This window comes from Tyto alba, unplaced genomic scaffold, assembly GCF_018691265.1.
Source record: "Tyto alba isolate M040663 unplaced genomic scaffold, T.alba_DEE_v4.0 Super-Scaffold_7, whole genome shotgun sequence".
Taxonomy (NCBI): domain Eukaryota; kingdom Metazoa; phylum Chordata; class Aves; order Strigiformes; family Tytonidae; genus Tyto; species Tyto alba.
Window position 1 is genome coordinate 28,193,156 of NW_024881328.1, and position 11,537 is coordinate 28,204,692.

The 11,537-nt window shown below is 43.1% G+C and overlaps 1 protein-coding gene across 6 annotated transcripts in view; it reads right to left on the reverse strand.

Annotated features, from left to right (window-relative positions):
* PIKFYVE (phosphoinositide kinase, FYVE-type zinc finger containing) overlaps nt 1-11,506 on the reverse strand; it is a 77,715-nt gene extending 66,209 nt beyond the window's left edge. For 2 of the 6 annotated variants that reach the window (XR_006164580.1, XR_006164581.1), the window contains exons 1-3: nt 10,248-10,297; nt 7,939-8,120; nt 6,222-6,401 (exon numbers count right to left, since the gene is read on the reverse strand). Coding sequence is in view for 4 of the 6 variants with exons in the window: in XM_042784410.1 (XP_042640344.1) it covers nt 6,222-6,401; nt 7,939-8,110 (352 nt within the window). In the remaining 2 variants the exon portion in view is untranslated. Of the gene's footprint in view, nt 1-626; nt 713-6,221; nt 6,402-7,938; nt 8,121-10,207; nt 10,307-10,879; nt 10,995-11,321 lie in introns of those variants that run through there. The other 4 variants (XM_042784410.1, XM_042784411.1, XM_042784408.1 and 1 more) reach the window with 4 other exon arrangements.
* Between the last annotated feature and the right edge of the window lie 31 nt (nt 11,507-11,537).

Below are 11,537 nucleotides of genomic sequence, written 5' to 3' on the forward strand. Positions count from 1 at the left end.
ACCGACATTTTAAATACCACCCTCTGTGTTTACAAGAACTGATTTAAGTTTGCAGAGAATTAAAACATCTTTTAAATAAGTCATTTTCAACCTACTATACGAACCTTGTATTAGTCTTTTAGAAAGCACTGACATCTCATTTTAGAACGCCCTCTAGGATATTAATACTAGCAAAATAACTGCAACAATATTCACATTCGTTCTAGGGCTGGTATGAGTCAATGCCTTAACCAGAACTTATTTATAAATGACTACAGCAAGTCTCAGCACTCAATTTCTCAGTTTCTGTTAAAAAGAGAAACTCAGAATAAAATACTTCCAGAAGTTCACATTTTTGAGGGGTTTTTTATTTTGCTACTTTCTAAGAAAAAAGTCAAGTTGTTGAGAACTTGTACAGTCATTCTTGATTAACTATAGCAGAGACTTCTGAATAAAAAGGTAACACAGTTAATTTCTTTCCTATAAAATTCTAGATTACTTTGAAGCATTGCTGTACGAGTTACAAATAGGATCATTCTCTTCAGAAAGATCTGCAAACACAGTGCTGTATTTATGGGAACATTTAAACTTTTCCAGAATCACTCTTCTACATCAACGACTTTTCTGATTAGTTTAAAGTTTCTTACCAGCTTCGCTGCTCTTCATCTGACTAGCAATTTATTTTGATTCCCCCTGGTACAGGAAGAACAGACATGGCTGCTTTCTGTTTACTGCTTTAGACATCTGATGTCAGCAGGAAAGCTGACAGCACTAGCAGAAGCGTGTTAACTGTTGCTGTGCAGTAACAACTAGGCTACTCCTTTGTGTGCGGGAGTTCAGAACTCTTAGAGTAATGCGATTCTAAATGAGGAATTCCATGCCTCCTCTTCAGGTTCTTAGTAGATATTTTTAGTTAATCAGCCCACATATAGCTGCTTACTGATCTATACACAGGAAAGAATCCACAACAGGAGGTGATTTTAAAAAGATTTTAGAGTGCTTAAACCCAGTTCTGTGGCTAGTCACTTGGAATTTTTTTTTTTTTTAAATCAAAGAAGTATACTTTTGGACAGTAACAAGTTGAGTATTTTAAGGTGATTATAGGGAGTTTAGTATTTCTAGAAAGCATTAATAATACCATAGAAACCTTTGGCTCCTCCTACTTCTATCACAAGATCTACACTGCATTTACTTTCTGGACTTTCCTACTGCAACTTTTTAATTCAAGAGTATCTCCTTTCCAGGAATGTTGCTTCCAGTTCAAAAAATTACTGTCAGGCCTCCTGCCTAACTAGCTACAAATCTTGTCAGGCAAGTGGTTCCCAAAGCATAAACATACACAACACTGTGAAAATGCCACAAGTAACTCCATGCTGGTTCTCTTGTTAGTTAAATGCCCTTTTCTGTTTTACATAAAACAATGTCAAAAGGAATATAATCTACACTAGAAAAACCATGTCATCAGCAGTGGGAGCATATGGCTAACATATTTATACTAGAGATGCTGATTCTCAGATCAAAATTCAATTGGCTCTTTTCTTTTTCAATCGTGATTTCTCCCTTTCTGGGAGAAAACATACTGTATAGAAAGAATGTAAAAAGTTGTTCCTGCAGTACAGAACACAGTGTATCTAAAACACTATCCTTATAAAAGAATTCACAGGTATCAATCTTGGGTTAACTCTTACTTCTGATCCAAATTCCATTACTGTAAGTAGCACAATCATTTTCTCAGTTAATGCACGCACAATTTACGGATGTGTATGTTTCCAGCACTGTAACTGTATTTCCTACTATTTCACCATTAAATCTGCAAAACTCATGTTCCCTTACACAAACATAGAAACTATAGGAGTATTTTTCTTGCTTTGCCCACATCATCATCCCAACTGCCATCAGTTGCACTTCTGAAGAGATTTCATATCTTCTTTTGATTTGATGCCCAGAGTTGACCACACTTACACATCTAAGTAGTGGTAAGCTTTTTTAGTGCTCCTGAAGCAGCAAACTCAGTATATGCTACTAAAGGTAAAAAAAAAAAAAAAAACAAAACAAAACCAGAACAAAAAACAACACACAAAACAAACACAAACGAAAAACAAATCCCACAAAACAAACCCCATCCCTCCCATCCACAATTAAAATAATTAAAATTATACACAATAAATTAGTCTTTTAAAAATAAAATTAAACTTTATTTAAATGTTATTTCATCTGTCATGCAAACCAGATCAGCTCCACAAACTTTTGCTTGTCCAACCAGCACAAAACAACTTTCTGCAAGGGAAGCCAGCTTCCTCACAGTTTTGATATATAGAGTCCTTATACTTTCTCAGTCCACAACTCTACCATATCTTCACCCATCTACTCTTCCTCCCTAGTTACTCATACAAGACAGTCATTTTTCACTTGATATCATTTTGCATTTAACACACAAAAGCCAGATGCATCTCAGCCCTTCAATGTAACACACCAACATGAGCGTGGAACACATCTTTTCAAGACTACCAGTTTATGCAGCAATTGTGTTCTTCCTATCCATTCCCTTCCCATATATATGTTCACTGAGCAAAACCCCAATATACCAAAGGAACCCCATCTAGATTTCCAATTGGACTTATTCTTAACCCATTTTTCCTTCTTAAAATAAAAATTAACTCCTACAGCTTAAAAAAAAAAGTCACAGTAACCCTCATCCTTCCTATATGTATTCATGGCTGTTGAGCCTTGGCAAAACCTACATATCCTCTGAAATACTGTATGTTTTTCTCCTCTTTTTTACTACTTTTTTTACCCACCTGAACTATGATCACTGGGAAGGAACCTGCAGTAGCATTCCAGCTATAATTACCTAATCGGTACACTCTTCTGACTTCAGGCCACAGAAAGATTTGCTCAGTAAGTCATGCAATTGTTATGCATCCTCAATTACTGAATCACCAAAATATATTTTTGCAGAGTTTTTTTCATAACCCTATGTATTTTAGCATTCATTTTACAGTGAATCACAAGTCAAAAACACTGCAAGAACTACTTTGGTGCAACTTAACTGCTAGTTTCAGTTTACAGGAAGAGAGCCAACCATATACTAACACAAGAGGTACAACAGAGAGCTTCACATAGTTTCAACAATAAACAAATACCCCCACCAAGGATACCACAGTTTTGCTAATACAAATCAACATGAACTGCTTTCTAGTTATTTGCTACCAAAGCATATAATTTCATATTCAAGTTCACTATCACAGTTCAAACACTGCATCTTCCTCAAGTCACTGCCATACAAAGTACTGACATGAAAAGTATGAATGCAGTCCTTGACTTAATTTTACAACATGCATTTTCATCTTCCAAAACCTTTTCCAATATAAAAGGTGCTCTGGTAGTTAAGTCATGTTCTTTATGATTCCCAGTAACCATTAGACACTTTCCTCAGGCCTTCTTCCCCCTCATATGATCATTGGCCTTTCCTTACTCCTACTAAGCTCCTTTGCCATTCCCTATTATTGCCAGTCTTCTAAAACTGTCTAATATTAACAGCATTACCCTGCGTGACAGCCTAACAAGCTAGAAGTGCTTTTACTACCAATGTTCCCTCTCCAATCAGTCAGCATTTATAGTTCTCCTTAAACTGGATATGCAGGCTGTGACATTATCTCAGTACAAGCCTATTTTGGTTCAATCCAGCACCTTGAAAGCACTCAGATGACAGCACACACAGATATATGCAGTCCAACACAACCAGCTGGGCCCACCTTCTCTGTAGAAGTGACACCAGCTTCCCAGAACCCTACACCGGCACATGAGGATGCAACAGATTACCCAAGAGGGAGGCCACAGAAGTCAGTGCAGTCTTATCACTGGTTCTTCAGCCATACAACCCACAAAGCATCTCTGACATAAGCAAGACATGCAGCTGCTTCTCCTACCTTCACAAAAGCTGGTAAGGTGCTATTAGAACATTTTTACATAAGCCATCCTGAAGGGAAACACACAACTGAAATCCTACATATTTGATGCTAGACAGTTTCCTACAAAAGCCACCATCCCTCCACATTGTTCAGTGCTTGTAGTTGTCAGCCAGCGTGGTCCCTGAGCACTGAGAATATCTGCTGCATAGAGTGCAAATTAATTGACAGATGAGGGGTGGCAGTCAGCATCTTCAGGAGCAATTTCATTCCATCACTGTTTAGAGCCACCAGAAGCCTGTTATTTATTTATTCCTTTCAGTTTACTTAAGCTTGGCATGTTATTTAAACTCAAGTAGGCTAGAGAGACCTGTGCGAAGGATTTAAGACGTTTCCAGCCTAGGCTTGCAGTTGTTATGAACTGTGTAATTGCAAGGACTAGAGATACATTTACAGGCCTACAGATACAAGGTTGCAAGGAAACTCAAGGAGATTAGACATCTCACCGTCACTGAACTGAGGGAACTGACCTACCCATCTAGGTGTTTCTGTAAATCACATCACTTCTTTTCATACTTTTAATTCTTCAGATACGAGAATAATTTCCAAGATTATTTGTGCAGCCCAGCATCAGCTGCAATAGCAGAAGTAAAATTCTCTCCTGCTTCATGTTCAAAAATCCTCAAAGACCTAATTATTCAGCACCTTTTAAGACAAATGAAAGCATGACAATTTCTTTTCTAAAGTTTGCTTCAAAAAAAGCAATGCCTGATTTTTGGAGAGGGATGATGCAAGTATTTTTCCCCTCTTCAAATACAGCGAGATGACTTGAAAAACTCCCCTGAAACCTCCTCACCAATCTGCTACGCTTTTACGTGCATTACACAGAGTTCATGTTTGTTACAGCACTGAGGTTATCTGGCAGAAGATACTCTGCAGTGAGTCAAGCCACTCAGCACCCAGTACCACAGAAATCTCTTCAAAAAGCCAGCAAATCCTACTTGGTCTAACTTTACTTCTTTCCAGGCTGATTCATCATCTCCTTTTTCTAAGCATACTTTCATCCAAACCCATGGACATGAAAAGAGGTCCCAAAAAGGAGTTGCAATAATGCAGCAACAGTTCTTCCTCCACACCTTAGACTAAGTCTCGTTTCCCTGGCTGCCTACTCCCAGCGGAAGTCAAACAGCAAGTTTATTTCTGCTTTCTGAGTACTGAACAACCTACCTCACCTAAAGGTTTCTAACCTGTAATCCCCAGTTAATTTCCAAGTGATTTACAAGAGGTAACGAAGAATGAAGTAAATTGGCAAATCAGACAGGAGCACACTGCTGTACTTGGGGCATTTGAAAAAAAGATTTAAAACAAAACAAACAAAAAACTCAGACCTTAATTGGTTTGTTGTGGCAGGTACAACTGAATAGCACAAACAGTACTAGAGGGCAAGGAAGAAGATGATGAATGTGTTCAACTAAGACAGCATTTGACTTAGAGAGATGAAAATGCTAGTTATCTGTACTGGAGTTTTGCCTGGTTACCAAGACTAGACATCTTTCTAAAAATCCCATACACATTAACATAGTTTAAGATCCGATCTGTTTGTACTAGGTACCATACTCTTGGAAATAGTGTCTTGCACAAGCATTTTACCCAGTTTAGCAGTTTGCTCAAGGCTATCACAAACTGCCAACAGTAACCAGGCAGATCTCAAGAGGGACCCCTGCAATCTACTTCCTAGCTCTTCCAGATCTTCATAAAGCCATTACACAGTTGCACCTTTGAAATCACATTAGATTCCCATTCCAGCTAAAAGAGATACAGTATAGCATCTGGCAATAGTTCCAAGGTTAGGAGTTAAAAAGGTTTAAACACAAGTTCCTATTCAATTCTCCTCAAAACAGCTACAAGCAAAAACCTTCATCTGTAACAACCTTGAAGACACAAACATCACCACCATTCAGACTGAGCTGTAAAGTTATAGTTTGCATGTGGCTGTTAAGAAACTGAGGTATCTCAAGACAAAGCAGAAATTTTCAGGATCAAGGTTCAAGAGCCTTTAAAACATTGGATGTGTTTTAGCAGCCTCTTTTGTTCCAGACTGTTTTGTAATTGAAACAGCAGAGCCCCAATTGCTGGAACACTAAGAAGAGTGGAGGCGATATGCTTCTGAGATTAAAGTGTAACCTCACTAACAGAAGTCGTGTAGCCTGATACCAAGTTCTGCTACTAATCTAGATAGTCAACGAACCTTTGTTCATCTCCTTCCACCTAAATCTGAAGCATCCCAGACTGGCTAGTACAACATTCCCTTGTAGCATAAAGAGCTGAAATTACCCAGGGTTGTAGAAGATCTTCTTTGCAGCTCACCAGTGAGTTGTTTTTTGTAGGGAACCGGTGACCTCAGAGACTGAGCCCTGGTGGGATGCTGAGGACTGGACCAGCCACCACTCAGCGCTTGTGGATCACTCTGTCCTGTCTCTGCTCTCTCTGCTGGGGATGAAAGCCTGCCATCATCTGGAATTGACAAAAAAACAAGAAACCAACTGTTCAGACATGATAAAGAAAAACAGTAGTGCATGCAACACTAAGGAGCAGTAAACTTCCATAAATAGCTCATTTAGGTCATGATTATACGTAACAAAAGACACAAATTTTTAGTCTGAAAAGTACCATACAAAACATGGACACAGGCCAGTATGTAGTACTCGTCTGTCAAGGCTCAGGCTACTTCCAAAATATCCTTAATATGAAAAGTGACTAGAAATACAAACTGTCAGGCATGAATTATTCTTGCTATATGGAATAGCTACGCTTGTTTATCAGCTTCTGCCCTGAAAGCATTTTTCAGTTATGTTAGAAGCCAGTACTGAGGTCACATTAAAGTTACCGTAGCCTTTAATAAACCTCCCTTTTCCATCAGAGGATCGAGTACAGACAGTTTCTCACTGATTCCAGAAACATGCCCATTTCACATGCTCTTTCAAGGTTGTTTTCCCATTCTTTCAACACAATACTTTGCTGACTCCAGCTACCTTTGTCCAAGACAAACAACTGAAGCCAATATTGACTACATCTTACGTTACTTTCAATAAATTAATGACAGGTAATATTCTACTATGCAAACTAATAGCAGTCATACCAAGTAATTATTTTTCATTCTGCGTAAGAAGAGTCCGAACAGATCAGTTTGCTTATGCAAAAAGCTATCTTGGCCCTTTTTCCCTAGTCCAAACATTGCAGAAATATGCTTAGCAGAGCTGGATAATGAACAGACTAAACAAAAACAGCTGACCAGTTTGATATCTCCAGCAAAGAGATACACAGGTTTTGTATAAAACGAAGGTATATTCATTCACCACTCTTTGCAGTGTATTTCTTTGAAACAAAAAAACTCAGAGTTAAGAACTTGCCTACTGAGAATTTAAGTGTTTCATTATACATGTAGCACAAAGGCCAAAATCAAGTAGTACTTTTCAATACACAAAACTTTCACAACACTTCAGACCTCTTGATGTGGAACAGCTGAGCCATGCAAATTAAGGGTGGACTTCCTGTAAATACACTGCTTTATTGCAGCTCAGCTGCCACCCACCCAGCTGAAGGTACAAGATGCACAGGAAAGTGAGGAGTGGAGGAAGTCTGCAGTAAGAACTTGTATGGGAGGAATAGGCACACATTTTGCTCATTTAGGCTGGCAGGTTACTCCTGCTTTTAGCCCCAAAAACCTAATACAGGCAAAGGAAATCCAGATGCCCAGCTAAGAAGCTACACACTATCTGTTAACTGGATTGTCTCTGACCTTCATGGGCAGCCACAGATTTCTAGCTGCAAGATGCTGGCTATCTTCTCCCACAACAAAGCTCTAGGTCACCCTCTGTTGCTTTATTCAACAGCCCTTACAAATTAACTGACTCACCATCCATTTGGCCAGCCATTTGACATCATGCTCCTATATTCAGAGGTGTTTTTACAAGTTTATGCGACAGCAGAGAGCATCAATAAAACAGACAGCATGCACAATCCACGCACACACAGTCCCCCAAGCACTTACCTTTGCTGAAGCGGAAGAGATTTACAAAAGAGCTGTAGGCTGATTTAAAAGGAGGCTCATCCTGGTCAGGAGTCAGGGGTTTAAAGTGAGTGAGATGAGACGGACTACTAGGAGAACGAGGTAGATCACTGGTAGAGTCCAGTGTCGGAGACCGTTTGTCATCTGCAGCCATTTCACGTGCTCTGGAAAGAGTTCAGCAACATGCATTATGCACAGGGTGGTGAAATAGAACATCTTCAGTCAATGGAAGAGGAAGGGGCTCATTAGATGCTAGAGAGTGCACATTCAACCCACCTACCACAGACATCCGCTGTTGGCACAGGTCAAGAGTGCCAGTTAGGAGCCACGTACCCTGCCTAGTCATTTGCAAGAGATCTGTGTCTCTGCAGAAAACAAGTCAGAGCTCCTAGTTAAACATCCAGATGAATTGATCTAAGTAAAGAGCCACAACACTGTCAGATGACACACTCCAGCTGCTGTTTTATGGGAACTTGAAGTTTTCATATAGAGACTCTGCATGTGTCTCACAAAGAAGTTATAATTTCAGCTCAAGAGAAGAACTGTCAATGCTGTGACTTCTGCAGCCCTTTTAACAAGAAAACTGAAGAAAAGCACACCTGAGAAAGCACAAGACATACTCACTGTTTGGACAGGTTAACTTCAGAATGAGAAACGGAATGAACTGCAAGCAAAAGCAGGACTGAAAGATTAAGTTTGATGGCACACTGCTTCCTTCCCCCCCCCGTATTACAAGAGAGCCTTGTGCAAGTTACCAGGAAAGCAACCCAAACTGTGGTTTATTTGTTGTCCTATCTAACACCTCCAAACTTCCTTGTTTTCGAGGGTAGCTACATTAAGGAAGACAAACAAACAACCCCAAATCACATTCTATATTAGGGGAAGCCATACTTGTTAAGCCAACTTGCTGTGTAGCAAAGACATCATACAGCCAAGAATCATACTTTACCACAGCCCATATTCTTTAGCCTCAATACATACCTGATTTCTTCTACTCCGCCTCACTAAGCCTGCACTTCTAGCCTGCTTGGCTAAGGTGCTTACTACCTTCCCCTTTGTTTAAGCAAGACAGTGAAATGTTTGACAAAGCAGGAACATGGGGAGCTGATGGAACCTACGAGTGACAGCTGACTGCTACTCGTGCCAAGGATCAAAACCCTGTATGAGTCTACTTCCTGCTTAGCAGCTGATACATGCTCCTTCATGAAATACCAGTTTCCACAACTGTTCCCAGAATCTATGGGCATATTTTGCTGACTAGAACATTTTCTTCCAAGTTCTCAGAAGCCACACTAAAAATCTATGCAGTCCAGAGAAAATCCACATGGTTGACAAGTGACACTGAAATGCTAACAAGCTGCATGCAACTCATGTGGCAAGGTTTGACCACTCCTACAAAGAATGCACAAAAGATAGTATCTGCAAGTCAATCATATGACTTCTCAGTGGACTTTTGCTTGTTGCTCTGTCTAGTAAGCACCTTTAGCTCAGAGTTTATCCTGATATTTATGTATCCTTAAGAAAGCGAAGAAACATTATTCACAAAGTTTCAAGAGAAACTTCTCTTTATTTAAGGTTGAGTCTTAGTCTAGCATGCTTCCACATCCCTCTCCACTGTAAGTCATAGTATCCCATTGCTGTTGTGTATTTCAGTATTTCTGAACATGCTTAAACACCAGAGCTCATGGAAAAAAACCTTCAAGAGCATATCTTCAGGTAAAAATGGAATTGTTTCTTCAATACTTAAGGCAACAAGTAACTTGCTTTTAAAATGTTGAATGTATGACAGGGCTGTGTTCCCACACACATTACCACATTAAAAATGCCATTATGAAGTCAACTGTAAGTTTTATAGGAAAATATGCTGATCTCTCAGCAACTGGCTATACTCTGGCAAGACAAAAAAACTAAGGAAGTCTCTGAACTCACATACATCATATATGTGATTCTAGAAAAATAAAATTTAGTTTCAAGGGGGAAAAGAAAAGCTACACAGTAATTGCTTCTGTAACGGCACTACTAACGTAATTAAAACAAATTAAAGAGCACTGTACTTGACATTAGGTCCAAAAATACATCGATTTTCTGTGCTGCACAACACATTATCTTGGAGCGTATTGCTCTTCCTTAAAGTGCTTTAGTTCTTCCACTGAAAGGAAAACACTCCCTTCCCCCCTTCCAAGAAACAGGGAAAAAGTTACTTATTTGTGTATTAATGGAAATCAGAAAGCAAAGCACACGTAGCAGTCACCAAGCACAAAACCAGACTACGTCTTCCTCAGGATCCTTACCAAATAGCCACGGGGGATATATCTTAAAAATCACTTTAAGATGCAACATCTTCAGCAACCACCAACTCCTCACCGATAAAACGCAGGGTGCAAGCAGGGGTGTGAACCTCCACACACGTTCAGCAGCAGTTCCATCCAGAACGGCTCCGCGACACCCCGCACCCCACCAAACCGACCACAACCGCCCCGTGCCAGGAGGGGCCGGGCCCTCCTCCTTACTTGGGTGTTACTCCCAGGCGCCTAGGTGGCGAACCCCGGGTTTAAGAGCTGGACAGCCGTAATTTAAACCCAAGGCACTGCATGCCACGCACACTTCCAACCTTCGCGCCGGAGCCGCGCTGACGGCTTTACCTCCCCGGCTGTAACGGGGCCGCCCCCTCGTTCCCCCGGCACAGACACGCAACGGCTGCCGCCCGCCTGGGAGGGCAGACCCGGAGCGGCACCTGCGGCGGGCCGGGAAGGAAGCAGTGGGAAACTGCTGGCAGGCAGCGGCCCCCGGGGCCAGACCGGGCGCGCCGCCGCCGGCCGCTACCGGGGACCGGGCCGGGGCCCACCGAGAAGGCTCGCACGCACCGGGCAGCCACGCGGAAGGCCCGGGCGGGCTCGCCCGCTCCCGGGCGGGCTGTCCTCACCTGCTCCCCGCGGGTGGTGGCGGCAACGCGGGGTGCCGGGGCGCAGGCCCAGGCCGGCGCCGCCTCCCGCGCCAGGCCCGCTCCCCCGCTCCGCCCCTAGCAACCCGCCGCGCTGCCGCCAGCCCTACCCAATCGCCCGCCGAAGAGGGCGGTGCCTCTTTACCGAGGCATCGCCAATCGAAGCTCCGCGCCAATCCACCCGCTGCTCGGGGCGGGGCCCTGGGGCTCCTCCCCGGTTCCCACCCCTCGCCCCGGCCCCCGGGAGCGCCCTCTCTTGCCCCCCAGGTCGGGGGGGGGGGGGGGCCTGTAGCGCCGACACTGCGGTCCCTGCGCCATCTAATGTGTCCGTGCCCGCCCGTGTGTTCGCCTGTCCCCCCTCGGCGTCCAGGCCTTCGTGCCCGCCAGCGCAACCGGCTTCCTTGTGGCGACGCCGGCCACTTACTGTCTCGGGAGAGCGGGGAAAAGGCCCGGCTTGGCGGGCAAGGCCACCGCGCTGCGGTGCTGCCACGACCTCCTCACAAGGAGGCATCGGCGCGTAGCGCCGGCGGGACGGGCAGCAGAGCCACGGAGGCAGCGGGCCCCGGCGCCCGCGGGTCGGGTCCGGCCCAACAGCCGCGCCCCCGCCCCCGCCCCGCCGCCGGGGGGAGGGGCCGGGCGG